General features: G+C 39.5%; 2 protein-coding genes across 14 annotated transcripts in view; both read left to right on the top strand.

Annotated features, from left to right (window-relative positions):
- The first annotated feature begins 415 nt into the window (after positions 1–415).
- LOC148854018 (uncharacterized) lies at positions 416–5347 on the top strand. 13 transcript variants are annotated; one of them, XR_016113223.1, is made up of 6 exons: positions 488–917; positions 1050–1630; positions 3849–3973; positions 4130–4234; positions 4594–4647; positions 4881–5347. XR_016113223.1 is itself a non-coding variant. In XM_088985970.1 (5 exons), the coding sequence occupies exons 1-4, from the start codon at positions 763–765 to the stop codon at positions 4599–4601; spliced, it is 849 nt and encodes a 282-aa protein (XP_088842096.1). In that variant the 5' UTR covers positions 416–762; the 3' UTR covers positions 4602–4647; positions 4881–5347. The 13 variants fall into 13 exon arrangements, 8 of the variants coding, with proteins under 8 accessions (XP_088842096.1, XP_088842098.1, XP_088842093.1 ...); XR_016113222.1 differs by having other exon boundaries at positions 3844–3973; XM_088985970.1 differs by lacking the exon at positions 3849–3973 and having other exon boundaries at positions 416–917.
- Positions 5348–6474: 1127 nt separating this feature from the next.
- The window catches only part of LOC148854016 (DNA glycosylase superfamily protein), a 45548-nt gene continuing 33932 nt past the window's right edge, over positions 6475–18090 (top strand). The window contains exons 1-2 of the mRNA XM_088985965.1: positions 6475–7079; positions 7233–7433. Of these exons, the coding sequence (XP_088842091.1) occupies positions 6627–7079; positions 7233–7433 (654 nt within the window). The 5' untranslated portion in view covers positions 6475–6626. The remainder of the gene's footprint in view (positions 7080–7232; positions 7434–18090) is intronic.

Genomic DNA, 18090 nt, shown 5'->3' with positions numbered 1-18090 from the left:
CTTGTCTATTTTAGAATTTTATCTTGGGTAAGAATGAGAAATGATAAGAATTGAATCAAACATGGCATAAATAACTTTCCTAATTGGAGGAAATGTTATCAACACTTGATGGGACAATATTGTCTTTTCGGGTTGAATCTTTTTTGAAGGGACAATATAAATTCACATACTTGAATCTAATTTGATTACAATTTTTCCTTGAAAATGATTGATCATTGACCGGCAAAAACATAAATAGGGTTGATTTCGGTATGGAAAAATTCCACTTTAGTACCTTGAAGTTTGGGGATTGTCAAGTTAGTACTTGAATTTCAAATATGTCACTACAGTATCCAAACTTTCAAAAAGTGTGAAGTCCATCGTGACATGTACAACTGTTCGTTCTCTTTTACTTTGAGACTGAACCGATTGATGTGTAAAACCACTAGCGTTTTCTGGCTTTTTAATTAATGTCAAGAGTGAAATGTTGGAAGTTCTCCCTCAATGCGAAACTCATGAAGAAGAAAAACCTATTGAACTGCATCTTCAATTTTTGAAATATCCGCAATTTTTCATTTTTAATATCCAAGAGAAATTGTCGCGTTGGATTGTCTATACGGAATACCAAGGGTCTATTTGATTGCTGAGAAAAGATGAGAAAAGGAAATATTTTCGAATGATTCTGTTTTGCGCGAAAAACATGAGAGACGCGGATCCCAAAATTAAGTAACGAAACGAAAGTTCTGAGAGGGAGAAAGAGAGAGCGAGCTCTGAGAGGGAGAGATGGAACACGAAACGAAAGGAGGAGCTAAAGCAGTGTTAAATCTTCAACCGAACTCCTCAATCTCGATCGCTTATCACCCCCACTTTGGGCCCCATGATGATCTTATGCTTCTTGAAATCGACGAGAAGCTGCTTCCTGATATCCTTCACAACAGGTGATCGCAATGAGTTTTCAACTCTTCAAATTCGATTTTTTAGGTTTCATCCATATTTCTTTTCTGTATCTCTGCAGTTTCTTCGACTTGGGTTATGATTCGGTATTCAGTTCTAGGGTTCTTTATTTGTAGAGTGAGTCTACGAGGTCAGTCCGACGAAGAAGCTGTTCTTTGTACGTCGTCCAAGACTTATGCCGTCAAGTTCGTCGGAACCTCCAATTCTGTGTTCCTCGTTCCTCCATCAGATCCGTCGGAGTCGAGTGAGACTGCTAGCGATGAGCCAGTGGTTGCATCGGTACTCAAAGTGGCACTTGGAATTATGGAACTTGTGGAAGTTGCTCCCAAGCTGGATAAGCTTAAATTGCTCCTCATGGAGAACCCCTACAGACCAGAAGATGAGATGGATGTGGAGGAATTGGAGGAGATTGAGAAAGACAAGACGGGTTTATTTCGATGGGAGGACTTAGTTGACAGGATACAAGCTAGTGATGAGGAATTGAGAGCTGGTCTGCCAGCTCTTTCGGCTGTGGAGATTGATGGCTATTGGAGAATCGTGGATGAGAAGTATGTGGATATTGTTCTGAGTATGCTTTTGCACAATGCGAGCTCTTTCGGCATACCGCATTTGTCTGCCTTAAGGATTTGGCTTGGATTTTCAACATTCTTCAGTCTAATATATATCATTATAGGATTCACGCTGTCGCTTAAAGATGGTAGGTGCTTCTATGTCCTATGATTAGTTATGTACTGTAAAAGTTTAATTATGTCAAATATTTTGTAAATTCTCTTCCTTAATTATCTTTGTTTTTCATCTTAAAAAAGAAATGATGTTTATTTTTTCATATTGTATATTCTAGTTATCATGACCTTCCTTGTTCAAAATAATGTCACACTCATAAAATCATTGAGTACATTTTTAACTGTATCTTTACCTTCTTATCCTCTTGGTATTTGTCCATTTTTACAGTGCCAAATAAGAGATGGGCATTCTTTGAGACCAAGGACTAGCTTTTGTATCCTGCTTGGTACAAAGTAATGTCCCACTCCCTTTATGTGCATTGTCATGATGGATACCTGATTCTAGTACTTCCAATATTGAATCAGTTTTCTCAATTTGGTTCTGATATCCCCAGCCTCTCTGGCACTGTGCTAGTTCTAGTGCAAGACTTGTGGTTGTTAGTATTCTTCCAACATGTATGTTGCTGTTTTGTTGTTTTGGATTCTAATTTCTAAGCAGGATTTGCTTTCTTGGATATTGGGGAAGGGAAGTACTGCACTTGGACTAAGGTAGCAAAATTCTATGGAGATTCCTGCACAGAGATGTGAAATAAAGAAACATGGAGAAAACTTAGATAATTATGAGCTAGTGTTAATAAAGAAATATTTAAGCACTAGTAAACAAGAGACATGAATGGTGAAAAGTAGGCTGAGGATAGTGTGAGCCCTCTGAGTTTAGCTATTAGAAATGGAAGGAGTGTTAAGAGTGTTAAAGAGAGAAGTACAAATTTGCATCAGATATTTCACCTAAAATTAGAAACATCATTAGAACCTTTGCCCAACTAGGGATGCAACTTGGGTTGGATTAGTTAAGAATTTGTCAAATTTTGAATGGGCCTTAGCCTGATGTAGTTGAAATCTATTTTACCTGGATATGGAAAGGGCACAAATGGATTGGATATGAAATTTACAGTAAAAATTGAAGTATCTGACATGAATCATGATACGGCATACAACATCCTTGTACAGCTATCCAGGTATCATAGGTTGATATTCTTGAACTTGGGCAACTCAACTCGCACCTCTAGGCACAAAGATTCTTGGAACTAGGATATTACATGGATATTACACTTTGCGATGGTTAGATATGGCCTACTCCTCTAAAACAATATCAATATCAGTTGCTGAACTATATTATATAGGCAGCTTGGCAGTTATAGTAGCATCAGTGTTTGATTTATATTACAACCTTGAAAACTCAACAGTAAAGCATGAGTCCAGACTCTTGAAGAGAAGTTTGGTACCTATCCATCTTATTTTGTTCCTTGTTAAAAAGGAAAAAGATAAAGGCCTCGTGGTCTCTGAGGCTCTGTGCTATATTTCATTAATCTTGACCGTGTGCAATATGAAAGAGAATAACTGTTCTCTGGGGAAGTCAGAAATTAGGGTGATTACCCCTAGAAGGTAAAGGTTAAAAAAGCGTATGAGATGGTGATGTTGATCTTGGATTTGCAAGGGGAAGTAGTGTAGATCTCTCCATTTTAGTTGGAAATTGATTTAATTAAGTAGCACTAAGATTTTCTTTTGCATGTTGGAGGCATGAAGACCAAATCCAGTCTGTCATTGGGGTTTTTGGTTGCTTCAAGAGACATTTAAGTTTATCTTTCAATCAAATATTTTTAAAGGCCAAAGTCATAATTGAGCTGGTTGGGCTTGGAGAGGTGTGAGATTTAGTCTGGGAGGACATGTTAGTGGATGAGCCGGCATCATTTCCCAATTCCCAAAAGTTAGCCCCACCTGACAAACCATTCAAACTTCTTCATCTCCTCTCCTCCACCTTGATGTAGAACAAATTGCTGAAAAGTTTTTAGAGGCCTAGGATCACAAAGAAAAGAAGAAAAGAGGCCAAAACAGGTGCTGAATCTTCAAATGTCCATAATTTTTTATCCAGGCATCCATTTTTGACATGTCATTAGTCAAAATGATAGTCTCTATGAGCACTACATGCTGACAAGTTCCATCATTTTGGTCTCCAAATGGGGGATTTTTCTAAAAACTTTCATTTTATGGTAAGCTTTGGCATCCTTTTCATTTTAGTTTGTTATGAGTCTGAGTTTGATTAGAAAGTCTTCTTTTAGTAAAATACAATGTTTTGGAAAGATTTAGCCCAATTAGGGTTTTATTATTTTTACTAATTTTACTATTGTAGGAAAGTTGGGCAGTGCCTATAAATAGACCATTGTACAAGCTCAATTTCAGTGAATTGAATACAGTTTCTTTTGAGATTTCATTACTTTCTCCTTTGAGGTTCATCTGGGAAGAGGACAATGATGTTCAAGGTATGCCTCAAGGTGTTTTTAGAGTTAAAAAATTGACTAAAATACATTCCCCTTGATGTTTACGTGTTTCTTCCTTTTTTTACTCATATATTATCAGTTCTAGAAAGGTTTCTCTATGGTGTATTCTCATTCTAATAATTCTTCTGTTGTTTGTAGGGATAAACACCCCTACTAGGGATTACAACATTCCGGGATCAAAAGCAAGCAATATATTTATTACTATAGGGGCAGCTGCAAATCTTGTTTTTTCCTTCAATACAGGTACCCCCCCCCCCCTCCCAAAAAAAAAAAAAAAAAACAAACAAACAAACAAACAAAAAAACAAAAATACACACACACATACAAATTTCAAATGGTCTGAAGTGACTTTAGGTTCTTGTCAAATGATTAAAAACATGATTGTATGGTAGAAATAGGTTTATAGTTTCTTAAACAGAAAAGCAAAACCTTTTACTGGTGTTAATGCTCCTTATATACGTTTCTTATAGTGTCACAAGGACTTGATGGCGAGTCAGGTCCACCCAGGATTATAAAAATTGTTCCCACAAGTGTCTTTCATTTTCTTCTGGTCTAAGAATTGGTGGAAAAGAGTAACTCTTATCTCATATTTGACATGGTAGGTGATTGAGCGAAAGATTAGTCAGATTCCTCTATTTGGAAACGTGGTCAAAGAGGTGCTCTTGATGCCCATTCTGAATTGTTCTGAAAGTTGTTTTTTTAATGTTTCTTAGTCTATCTATGGTTGAATTGGGAGGTGGGTTTTAATTGCTTTTTGAATATAGATTGTTTAATTTGAGTGTTGTAATCTGTCTTTAGTTTAATAAATTCTCTGTGTTTCTATTATAAAAAACGTTTATCTGTTCGTGAATTCTTACATTTTGTACTTTATTCCTGTAACTGCCCACAGTTAAACAGCCTGTTGTCAGAAGCATGCAGAAGGCACTCAAAATGGATGAAGAAAATTCCTGCTGGGATGTCTGCAAGCTTTGAGATGTTGGAAGGGGAAGTGTTGGTAGAGAGGCTTGGAGTTGAGACTTGGATCCGTGCCTTCAGTGTTTCATCTCTGCCCTCCACTCCTGCTGATCGTTTTGTATCTTTTTTGGGTTCATTTTGTGTCCATTTTGTATATTTTTTGGGGATGCATTGGCAATTTGATTGTTGTCCCTTTTTTTTTGCGATGGTCAATCTACTTAGGTAGAATGAATGGTTATATTTTACCACAAATGGATTTATTGGTATATGGATGATTATGGCTACATGGAATGAATAGGTTGAACTATTGGCATTGATGAACTAATTACAGATTAAAGACAAATTCAAATGATTTATTAATGTATGTATGACTTTTTGAATGAAATATGTTATTGAATGCAACTTCTTTGATGTACCAATAGGTCCAAATAATAGAGCAATTATAGTTTATAGTAGACTATTTTATGAATGCATGCACAAGTTTTTTATGGATGAGTACATTGAGTAGACCTATGAACAAATTATACGATGAATGAGCAAGTCCAAATAATTAAGCATTTCTTACTCTTTCTAAGTAAAATTTTTGAATGAGCAAGTTTAATAACACTATCATGCCATGTGGCAAGTTCAATCATGTATCATACATTTGGGGGTGCAAGTTGTCATAAAAGTAAATTACACGCATTTTTTTAGTTGAGAAAAATTTTCTCAGCAAACAAACACTAGAAAGTGGATTTTCTCACAAAAATTTTCTCAGCAAACAAACACATTAAAACTAACTGAGTCATCCCGACATTTCTCATTCCATTCTTTCTTACTCCAATTTTCTCAGCAATCAAACAGACCCTAAAGGAGCGATAACATTCTATGTTATTCACCCATCCATCAAGTGATGAAGATGGAAACGAGGGTTCTCAAACTGCTCAGATGTTGCAAATTCGCTCATCTGATCGATCATCAATCATTCAAAGAGATCAAGAAAAGTTGAGTTTACATTTTTATTTACTTTTTCTATTTCTTTCCGACAAAAAGATGAGTTGCACTACATTAAAATTCACAAAAAAAAAAGGTGAAAAGAAAAAGAACAAAGAGACCACAACAGTTCCATAAAAAAACACCATAACACATAAGACGGTATTATCATCATCATCATCACCATCACCTAGTCTTATTCGATCTGTTATTTGAGAAATATGCTTTGGAACTTCTCTCAAAATCCGCTCTAGGAATCTTGTAGTTTTTTGTAGGGGCTTTCATCATCTTCTTTGGTCGTTGTTCTTTGATCTTAAGCCATAATATCAGAAAAAAGCAAGAAACCCATGACGCTCACGACATAAGAGATAATGTTCTCATAGTAACTTACTCGTGTATGTTTATATATGAGGATGGGTTCTCTTCAGCAAAAGAATGAACGGGGTGTTGGAAAATAGAAGAATCAGTACATGATATTTAACGTCCATCAACGATTTTGGATCAACTTGATACTTTTTTGAAGTTTGAATATAATGCAGTGACAGACAGGTTTAAACACTACCCCAAACTTCAGTACTAAAGTGAAAATTTCAATTATAATATAACCGTCATTCTCCCGAACGCGCGGTTCCTTGGAGCAAACTGTGATGTAATCATATAAATTATAATCCCTCGTAAAAGAAGCTGGCAAGCTGCGTCCTCAATCTTCATGGAGAGTTGTGGTGATAAAAGGAAGAACCAACCGAAAGAACCATCTCCCAACAAATCAAAGTGTAGCAAAACCGAAAACGCGGCGGCTTCCGAGAGCACCGAGGGACCTTACCCAACATACCCTCGACCAACCCCAGAAGAATGCCGAGCTGTTCGAGACGATTTATTGGCCCTACATGGCTTCCCTCAAGAATTCACCAAGTTCCGTACTGCTAGACACTCTCCTGGACCTGGTGTGGCTTCTTCCTCACCTCTTCCGTTGGTGAAATCAGAACCCATACATGGAGAAGGAGATGAGTTCCTTTCCTGCCCAGAAACCACGCCTCTGGAATCTCGCAATGAGAGCGTTTTGGACGGTCTCGTCAGCACTCTTCTCTCTCAGAACACTACCGAAGCCAACTCCGCAAGGGCATTCGCTTCTCTCAAATCAGCTTTCCAAACTTGGGAAGATGTAATCAAACTACTCTCTCCATCCCTCACCCATACACACAATGTTGTTATGCAACCCATGTTATTTTAATTTTTCATTTTAGGTTCTGTTACAAAAGTTTCATGGTTACAAAGGAAAGCTTTAGAAATTGAATTTATTGTTGTTTTCCTGAAGGTTCATGCTGCCGAACCCAAGTGTATAGAAAATGCCATAAAATGTGGTGGTCTAGCCGTGACAAAAACTTCTTGCATTAAGCAATTACTGAAAGGCCTACTTGAGAAGAGGGGTAAATTATGCATGGAGTACTTGAGAGACATGTCAGTTGAAGAAATCAAGGCTGAGCTTTGTAGTTTCAAAGGAATTGGGCCCAAAACGGTAATTTTTCTGTTGATTTCAGTTTCTTCCTAAGGGTTTAGGTTCTTACTGTGCTATTTATGCTGAAAATAAACAAAATAGAGATTTGGCGAAACATTTTGCACCATTTCAGAAAAATGGAAGGACTATTGTCGTGCTTTGTGATGATGATTCAATCGTTGAAGGCAGAACTTTGTAGGATCTATTTATAGCGTACTTCCTGTTTTTGATAGTAGTAATCAGTGTAGATGCTTGCTTGAGAGTGTAATGCCATGGTCAAACTGCTTTCTTGCATTCACCTGGTTGGAGGCTTGGAGCCTGGTTGAAAACATCAAATTCCTTTTCATACCCTTAATGTCTCAACCTGATCAAACCACTGACTGAACCTTTCCCTTTCCCCTTCTTTTCCTAAGGTCTCATTTGTTTGCGGCGTAAATACCGAACTGGTGTAATATTACACTCTGGTCCGGTTTTACAGCTGTTTGGATGGAGTGTAGTAGAACACCGATTACTGATGTAAAACTCCATTCACAAAGAGTTTTACACCAACCGGGTTACTCTTCTGTTCAAAGGTTCTTGAGATTCCATGAAGGGAGGGAAGGTCAGCGGGGTAAGCTTGGAAAGAGGGAGGGAAGGTCAGTTCCTGCAAGCTAAAAGATGGAAGAAAGTGTTGAAGGTGGGTGCGAAGACTTTCATCTTGGAAGAAATCTGGACTAGAAATGGACTTTCTCTAAAGATTGTAGAATCGAGGAAAGCTTCTTTGCTTCTTGAAGGAAGGGCGGTACCATGGTTCCAAGGAGTTCTTGATGGAGCTAAAATAACAGAAAAATCAAGGGAATGGAGGTGCTGTCTATTGGAGCAGAACAGGAAGTATGTGGCTGAAAGAAAAGAGAACAAGTACGGGAGGATTTCGGGAGTGCAGGAACACTTTGGTGAGGGGCTGAAGCAGTTTACCTGTTTCCCTGAAGGGAGGGAGGCCTCGGGATGGACCAGTTAGCAGAAGCAATTCAGGAGTTAATGGTGGTAACTAAGGACAGAGAAAGTGCCCTAAAAGATGGTCAAAAAATTAAGGAACAATCTGAAGGGCAGTCAGGGAAAGTTTTCAGGGAGATCCCAGGAGAGGAGGAGATAGGGATGGAAAGTAAATTGCAGATTGATGCTGGACTAGGTTTGGTGAAATTGTGGGTGAACAAACCTAAAGAGGATTGGCAGCTTAAACTTGTCCTCTCGGTAAACAAGAAAGTAAAAGATTGGGAGAGACTAGGTGAAGAAGTCCAACAGATATTGAAGACTACAGAGGTATTGCAGATTTCTCCCTTTGACGACCACAAGGCTGTAGTGTATTTTCAGGGGATTCCTCTGGATTTTTCTACTGTTTCGGCTGTAACAGAGCAAGGTATGGTGGTGTTGGAGAGTAGTCGATCAAGACTACAATCAGTCTTGAATTCGAAAGAAAAAAATTAGAGATTTCAGAAGAAAAGAAGAAGCACACGAAGGGATTTAGAAAAGAGAGAGAGGGTTGATCAATCAGATCTGCCGACCCACTCTTAATATTTATATATGTTGACTAATTGTAAAAGGGCTGAATTGCCCTTATTGCTTACATGGCAAATAAACTAATAATAAAGCTGAAATGACAAATTGAAATAATTACCAATAACAACAAACAAAACATATGCTATGCTGTCATACGAACACAGTGGGGACCACAGCAATGGGGTCCACATTAGTGTTCTCTACACTCCCCTTCAAGTTGGGAATAGATATTTGTCATTCCTTGGAACAACCTTGGTAAGAAGATCTGCAAGCTGCATGCTGGAGGTGATATACGGGAGAAACACTTCTTGAGGCGAAACCCTTTCTCTGACAAAATGTTGGTCGACTTCGATATGCTTAGTTCTGTCATGCTGTACCGGATTATGAGCTATATTAGTAGCAGCCTGATTATCACAATACAACATTAAGGGCTTCTCATAAGCAATACCTAACTCCTCAAATAATGACTTCAGCCATAGGATTTCAGCTATACCATTAGTATAGATCTATATTCATCTTCAACACTAGAGCAAGAAACAACACTTTGTTTCTTACTCCTCCAGGAGACAAGGTTACCTCTTACAAAGGCACAATATCCAGAGGTAGATCTTATGTCATCAACACTCCCAGCCCAATCATCATCTGTATAGATCTCTATCTTCATGTGACCATTATTCTTGAATTATATACCTCTACTTGGACATCTCTTCAAGTATGCTAATATTCTTTCAACTGCAAGGAGGTGAGTAGTTCTAGGAGAGTGCATAAATTGACTGACAACGTTGACTGCATAATTGATGTCCGGTCGTGTGAGACAAAGATAGAGGAGTTTTCCAACCAACCGTTGGAACATAGCTTTGTCTTCAAGAGGCTCTCCACCCTGTGCATTGATCTTGTGATTCTGTTCAATAGGTGTATCTGTAGGCTTAACACATAACTTTCTAGTTTCATCTAATAGATCTATAACATAATTCCTTTGAGAAATAAAAATCTCATGTTTAGATCTGGCAACCTCAATACCCAAGAAGTACCGTAGCTCTCCCAGATCTTTCACCTCAAATTCTTGATGAAGGAGTTGTTTAAGAGACTCAATCTCACTGTTATCATTCCCTGTCACTACAATGTCATCCACATATACAACAAGCAAAGTCAAGGAAGAGTCCACTCTTTTAATGAACAATGTATGGTTTGACTGGGCCTGTACATAGCCGAATTTTTCAAGGGCTTGTCTGAATTTATCAAACCAAGCTCTGGGGGACTGCTTTAGTCCATACAAGGCTTTATTCAACCGGCAAACCTTATTACCTGTCTCTGCATCATAAAATCTAGAAGGTAATTGGATGTGGACTTCTTCCTATAAGTCTCCATTGAGGAAGGTATTTTTAACATCCATCTGGAACAGGGGCCAAGAATAACTGGCTGCAAGGAATAGCAGAACTCGAATAGTGGTCATCTTTGCTACTGGAGCAAAAGTCTCCAAGTAGTCTATACCATAAGTCTGAGTAAATCCCTTTTCAACTAACCGGGCCTTATACCTTTCAATGGAACCATCAACATTATGTTTCACAGTAAATACCCATCTACATCCAACCGGTTTCTTTAGGCTGGTCAACTAGTTCCCAAGTATTATTCCTCAAAAGGGCTTCCATTTCAACCTTCATTGCCTCTTTCCACTCAGGAACTGACAATGCTTCCTGCACTGTTCTGGGAATAGGAATATCAGCAATGGATGTAAGAAAGGACCTGTAAGAGGGGGATAGGCAATCATAGGACAAAAACTGGGAAATGTAGTGAGTTGTGGATGTGGTGCAATGCCGTTTGCCTTTACGGATTGCAATGGGGAGGTCAAGGTCATCCAAAGGAGGTAAAGTAGCAACAGTGGAAGGTATTTCAGGGGGACCTAGATCTGATAAAGGGATTGTGGTACCTAGATCTGGATCCACAGAAGGAACTAGGGCTGGCCTAGACTGCTGATGACCGAAATCAACCTACCTCCACCGCCTGTGATAGACTCTCAAATCCTGACACTTCTGACAACCCTCCCCATTACATGCCTCGTCACTCAATGGAACAGGTAAAAGAACTTTTGATGAGTTAACCCCACTCTCACTACTCTCCCCTTGAGGAGAAACCCTAGGGTAATAGGGTACCTCCTCAAAGAAAGTAACATCCATCGAGACAAATCTCCTCCTAGAAGTAGGTTCATAGTAGCAATAACCCTTTTGAGTTTGTGCATAACTAAGAAAAACGCATTTGGAGGCCTTAGGATCAAATTTGGAACAATGAGGTCCAAGAATTTGAACAAAGCAAGTGCAACCAAAGCTTTTAAGGGGAACAATAAACAATTCTATATCGGGGTATAGAAGGGTAAAGGGGGGTTTCATGTCAAGAACCCGTGAAGGAACTCGATTAATGAGATACACTGCTGTAAGAATAGCATCGCCCCAGAAAAGGATAGACACATTGGAGTTAAACATAATGCTTCTAGCCACCTCCAATATGTGCCTATTCTTCCTCTCAGCAACCCCATTCTGCTGTGGTGTATAAGGACAAGTACTCTAGTGAATAATCCCATGATCAAGCAGATAAGAGGCTAATGGCTTAGTAAAGTATTCTTTCGCATTATCGGATCTGAAGATTTTGATTTTGACCCCAAACTAGGTTAAAATCATCTGATGAAAGATCTGGGTCAGAGCATGAACCTCATCTTGAGAACGCATAAGGTAAACCCAAGAAAAACGGGTATAGTCATCAACAAACAACATGAAATATCTGTATCCCCCCATAGAAGGGATGTGATACGGTCCCCAAACATCGGTGTGCACAACATCAAAAGAATTACTACTACTTTTATTACTCAAGGAATAAGATGTTTTACAATGCTTTGCAAGCTCACAACTCTCACATCTCAAATTTGACATCTGAACAGACAAACAAATTTAGAAACAAACTCTTCAAAGACCGAAAGGATAAATGATCTAACCGATTATGCCAAAGCATAACCTGACTAACAGACTGAGAAACAAAAGACTTCCTATCTTTACGATCTTCCCAATGAGAACTCTCTCCAAGTAGATAGATCCCATTCGTCTCATGGCCAGTTCCAATCACCTTCCTTGTCTCCAAGTCCTGAAAAATATATCGGTCAGGGAAAAAAGTTACTGAACAATTCTGATGTTTTGTAATACTACTGACTGAAAGCAAGTTAGTATCAAGCTTAGGAACATGTAGAACTGAAGATAAGGAAATGGTATTAGACAACTTGATGTCTCCCTTGCCAGAAACGGGAACAAGGGAACCATCAGCAATGGACACTTTATTTCTACCAGAAAATAAGTGATAGGTAGTGAACAGTGATGGCAAGATAGTCATATGGTCAGATGCACATGAGTCTATTACCCAACATCATAGTCATAGGCTTGAGATAAGGTCACACTGTCCCTTGTTAGTATTTGCTGTCTCACAATATCATAGTCAGGATTCAGACCAGCTAGGAATTCAAAAACCTATTAGTTTCAACTTGCTTTCTATGAGTCTGTGCATCCTTCTGACTTTCCCACTCAAGTGTTCCTAGGTGGTCAATTTCATGCCACAAAGATTTCGAAGTAGAGAAGTAAATCGAGACTGGTTTCTTTCCTTGCTTAAGGTTATTAACCTCACACTTCAATTCATAGGCCCTAGCAACATTAAGGGGTTGGGAGTAAGTCTCTTTCATGACATCCCAAATTTCCTTGGCTATTTTTGCCCACAAATAGTTCCAGTTGATATGTGGTTGCATAGAGTTGCACAGCCATGTCATAACCAAATAGTTCTCCTGAACCTATTTGGTCCTCCTTAGTTGGTTCTTTCACATCTCCCAACAAGTAGCTGAGTTTTCCTCTACCCCCAATGGCCATCATAGCCGATTGAGCCCATTCTAAGTAATTGGATCCATCAAACTTCACAGTTGTAATCTGAAAGGCATTCTCAGGCATGTTACCAGAATTTCTAGTCCCCAAAACACCTTCCCTTGATTCTTGAACTCCATTCTTGGTCAAGAATTAACAATAAAAAACTTTTGAAGCTACTATAATAGAAAACAACACCTAAACAACTGATAACAACCGGCCTAGGTCTTCTAAAGAATAAGGAAAAACAGAATTCTGTATGAAACCAGTTCAAAATCTGATCTGAAACTAACAATAGTTCTGAATTTTAGGGTTTTCTCTCAAAACCCTAGAAAGAAAAAAAGGTTTTCCAGCTACACCTCTCAGAATAAACCAAGATGATTCTTTCAAGGTTGTTCTCAAGCAAAAAAAAACTTACTTTATGAAAGAAAATCTCTAGCCGCCACCTTCTGTCTGATGCAGAATCCTAATCTTGGGGATCTAAAGCCTTTTCTAATTCTTCCTGACTACTGGAACTCTCCTAGCCTTCTACAACCTTCTTAGTAGTAGCCGCACACTACCAGTAGCCTCCAAGAATCAACCGATCCTCCTTCTTTGTTGAAAATCTTCTAAACGTAGGAAATTCTCATGTAGTCAATCTAATTAGACTAACATAAGACTTTCTCTGCAACTGGTTTTAGGTTTTGAATAGAAATTCTGATCGCCACCTTCAGCCTTGATAAAGAAACTGATCTTGGACTCTTTATCTTCCTCTGATTCTTCCTGATTATTAAGAACACAATCCACTCTTTGGACAGCTGTTACAGTCTCTGATAACCTCCAAGAATCAGCCGAAAAGGGATCCTCTTAATCTTCCAGCCCTAGGCAACTCTCATGTGGTTGGCTGGATCAGACTCACATGAGAAGCCCTAATCCTTGCTCTGATACCAAGTAGTCGATCAAGATTACAATCATTCTTGAATTCGAAAGAAAAAAAAATGAGAGATTTCAGAAGAAAAGAAGAAGAAGAGAGGAAGAAAAGAAGAAGCACACGAAGGGATTTAGAAAAGAGAGAGAGGGTTGATCAATCAGATCTGCCGACCCACTCTTAATATTTATGTATGTTGACTAATTGTAAAAGGGATGAATTGCCCTTATTGCTTACATAGCAAATAAACTAATAATAAAGCTGAAATAACAAGCTGTAACAACAAACTGAAATAACTACCATTAACAACAAACAAAACATATGCTATGCTGCCATACGAACACAGTGGGGACCACAGCAGTTGGGTCCACATCAGTGTTCTCTACATGGAGAAATGGAAGCCTTTATGCAATGTACAGTTGGTGAAACCCACAGAACTTATCAATCTGAAAATTATTGGGTTGCCTTTCCATCTATGGAAGATGGAGGTATTCAGGAAAGTTGCGAAGCTATGTGGAGGCGAGATGGTTTCCTTTGATGCTTCCAACCTGAGTGCCATGCAGATTAATGTAGCTGGAGCAAAGCCAGAGCTTATCCCAAGGTCTTTGGATTTAACTTCAGATAATGTAGAACTCAGGGTTTGGATTGCAACTTCTACAGAAGCTAGATGGTGGAGATTGGGGAGGAGTGGGGAAGACGAAGATGACATGGCCTCCAAGGTTCGAGTTAACACTGGGAAGGAAACTGTAAAAGCAAGGGATAGGAAAGCAGTACCCCAGTCTTCCACTTTAATTGGCAAATCAGAGGATCGGACTAGGACTTTTGCTCAGGTAGTAACGTCCAAGGTGGAGAAAGTCTGTCAGAAGACTTTTTGAATTTGAACAAGTGTCCAAAGGTGGGGACAGGTGGAGTTAGATTGGAACAGCAACCAGGTAGATTGTCATTTGATATGGCCCAGGCCTGCAGTCAGGGAACCAATACTAAACTTTTAAAAAGATTGGGTCAGGTTCAAAATTATAAGGATGGGCCAACGGTAGAAGTGAGGGGTACTGGTGGGCCCAATCTTAAACTTCAAGTGGATGGGCCTGGAAATAAGACTCCAACAGCAACTCATATTGCGTCTTCTTCCTCCCAAGGTTTGGATTGTTTTCAGGTTCAGTTTTTGGTTACTAACTCTGTTTCCCCAAGTCCTGTGTGTGTCTGGCCTACAGGTGATTCCAGCCCAGCTTTAAAGTCTGCCAATTCATTTGATTCGGGACAAGTGACAGAGGTAGTGGGGGAGATAAATTCAGAAGCAGAAGAGAGAGAACTAGGGGACAAAATTTTGGAATTAATCTTGGAACTATTTAGAATCAGAATGGAAGAGGAGCTGAATGTGAAAGAGGGTAGGGTTGAGGAGGAGATTATTCAATTTCCCAATACAGTGGAGAAAAGTGGATACAGTGGAAAATCAAAAGGACAATGGAAAAAGAAGAAGGGGTCAGGCAAGAAACTAGAATGAAATGAGAAGGTGGAAGAGTCTAGTAAGAAGGTAGGAGAGCTTTCTAAGAAGAGGAAGAAGAAAAAGCTGAGTGAGGTGGAGAGGTTGAAGAGTGGGGTGGTTTATGATAAAGCGAGTGGGGGTAGGAAGGATAGAAAAAAGGAGTAAAAAGGGTGGTTTGGTTGGGGCTACCTGAAATGTTTGTCCATGAAGTTAATAAGCTGGGATGTAAGAGGTTTTGGGGAGTTCAAAGAAAAGGCGAGTGATCAAAGACTTCTTGAGAAGAGAAAATCCAGATGTGGTCTTAATACAAGAATCAAAACTGTCTGAGGTGGACAGGAAATGGGTGGGGAGCATTTGGTCAACAAGAAATTTGAGTTGGGCCTTTGCACAATCGTGTGGAGCTTCAGGGGGAATTATTTCTTTATGGAGAAATGAAGACTGAGAGTGTGAAGAAAAATTAGTTGGGAACTTCTCGGTGTCAATAAAATTGAAGAGAAAGGAAGATGGGTGAGCTTGGGTGCTAACTAATGTCTATGGTCCCACCTCTTACAGGGAAAGGGAAGGTTTCTAGGAAGAACTAGCAGCTGTTAGGGGTTTGTGGGATGGCCCTTGGTGTTTGGGTGGGGATTTCAACGTAATAAGATTCTTAAACAAGTCCAATAACCCCAGTCATAGGATTACATCTAGCATGAGGAAGTTTAATATCTTTGTGGAGAATTTTGCATTGTGGGACCTCCCTCTTCAGCAAGCAAATTTTACTTGGTCAAACTTCCAAGAAAACCCTACCTATTGTCGATTGGATAGGTTCCTCTTTACAGTGGATTGGGAAGCTGAATAGGGGATTTTAGGTGTTACAGCATTGTCGAGACCTATTTCAGTTCATTGCCCAATCAGGTTGTCTCAAGAAAGACTAGATGGAGGCCCGTGCCCTTTTAGGTTTGAAAACATGTGGTTACTTCATCCAGAGTTTCTAGCTAAGGTAAAAGAATGGTGGGAAGTGGACCAAGTAGAATTCCGATGGAAGGGGTATAGGTTTTACAAGAAACTACAACTCTTGAAAGCTAGACTCAAGATTTGGAATAAAGAGATTTTTGGTAGATTAGAGCAAAGGAAAGTGGAAATCAGTCAAAGAGTGCAGGAGCTAGATGGACTAGGAGCTGAAAGAAGGCTGGGGGAAGAGGGTATGGTGGAAAGATGGAATTTGAAACAGGATCTGGAAGATCTTCTTAGGAAGGAGGAGATAAGTTGGAGGCAAAATTCCAGGTGCAAATGGCTAAAGGAAGGGGACATCAATACAAGGTTTTTTCATTTGTTGGCAAATGGGAGGAGAAGGAAGAGTTATGTTTCAAAATTGGAGTGCGACGGGCAATTGCTGACAAGGGAAGATGATATAGCTCAAGCTTTGGTTAATCACTTCAAATTAGTGTATGACAACCCAGGAAGACCTAGTGAGAGCTTAGAGGACTTGGAGTGGAGGGTGGAAGATAGTCTCTTATTGGAATCTTTGGAAAGAAGATTTGAGGCCCAAGAAGTGAGAAATGCAATCTTCTTCATGGATCGAGCTAAAGCTCCTGGGCCTAATGGTTTTTCGATGGCCTTTTATCAAGATTGTTGGGAGATAATTAGAGAGGATTTGTTGGAGGTTTTTGAAGACTTCTATAAGAGAGGCAAATTTAACTCAGGAGCAAATGCAACTTTTATTGCCTTGGTTCCTAAGAAGAAGGACGATCTCCTACCAAAGGATTTCAGACCTATAAGCTTGGTGGGAAGCATGTAAAAGATCATCTCTAAGGTCCTAGCGCTAAGATTAAAAAAGATCCTCCCATCTCTAATCTCACCGTATCAAGGGGCCTTTGTAGAAGGAAGACAAATTGTAGATCAAATACTTATTGCCAATGAATGTGTTGAGGTGAAAGGAAAAGGGGTTGGCTTGCAAATTGGATCTTGAAAAGGCATATGACATGGTGGATTGGGATTTTTTACTAGAGGTTCTCAAGTGGAAAGGGTTTGGGGAGAGATGGTGCAGTTGGGTAAAGGGATGCATTTCTTCATGTCATTTCTCAATATTGGTGAATGGTGTAGCTAGGGGTTTCTTTCCTGCAAAGAGGGGTATTAGGCAAGGAGATCCATTGTCCCCATTCCTCTTTACCCTAGTAGCTGATGTGTTGAGTGCCATGATTTTGAGGGCCGATGCTAACAATTTGATAAGAGATTGGAGGATTGGTAGGGAGGTGGTGGTGGTCACACACTTACAATTTGTATATGACATCATCTTGTTTTGTGACAGGGAGGAAGGGGAATTATGGAACTTAAAGAGTCTAGTGTTTCAATTTGAAAGGAAGTCCAATCTTAAAGTGAACTGGGGAAAAAGTTGTGTGGCAGGGCTCAATCTAGGTGGAGAGGAGGTGGATTCCCTAGCTAGGATTTTGGGGTGTGAAGTGGGGGGCTGGCCTTTACAATATTTAGGGCTATCAGTTGGAGGGAACCCAATGGTTGAGAGTTTTTGGTACCCCGTAATTGAAAGATTCTCCAAGAGGTTAGCAAATCGGAAGAGGAATTACATCTCTTTAGGGGGTAGGATAACCTTAATCAAGTCAACCTTAGCCAACCTGCCGGTTTATTTCTTGTCTACCTTTAGAGTACCGATGAAAGTAGCTAACCAGTTAGAGAAGATAATGAGGGATTTCTCGTGGGAACCAGGGGATACTAAGAAGGATCACTTAGTGAAGTGGGAGGTGGTTTCTAGGAGTAGGGATGATGGAGGCCTTGGGTTAGGAAATATAAGATTAAGAAACATGGCTTTGCTGGGGAAATGAATTTGGAGACTACCGATGGAGCATGACAGACTTTGGTCTACATTGATTG

Source organism: Nelumbo lutea, chromosome 4 (genome assembly GCF_056320005.1).
Source record: "Nelumbo lutea isolate HS-2025 chromosome 4, American lotus-T2T, whole genome shotgun sequence".
In the NCBI taxonomy this organism is placed as follows: domain Eukaryota; kingdom Viridiplantae; phylum Streptophyta; class Magnoliopsida; order Proteales; family Nelumbonaceae; genus Nelumbo; species Nelumbo lutea.
This window is presented reverse-complemented; position numbering and strand designations above follow the sequence as displayed.

Excerpts from the sequence above, each read along its gene's own strand:
- LOC148854018 (XM_088985967.1), top strand. The coding sequence starts at position 763 with ATGGAACACGAAACGAAAGGAGGAGCTAAAGCAGTGTTAAATCTTCAA. Across the intron at positions 918-1,049 it reads CCTGATATCCTTCACAACAG|AGTGAGTCTACGAGGTCAGT; the intron begins GTGATCGCAATG and ends CTTTATTTGTAG. Across the intron at positions 4,235-4,880 it reads TGTTTTTTCCTTCAATACAG|TTAAACAGCCTGTTGTCAGA; the intron begins GTACCCCCCCCC and ends AACTGCCCACAG.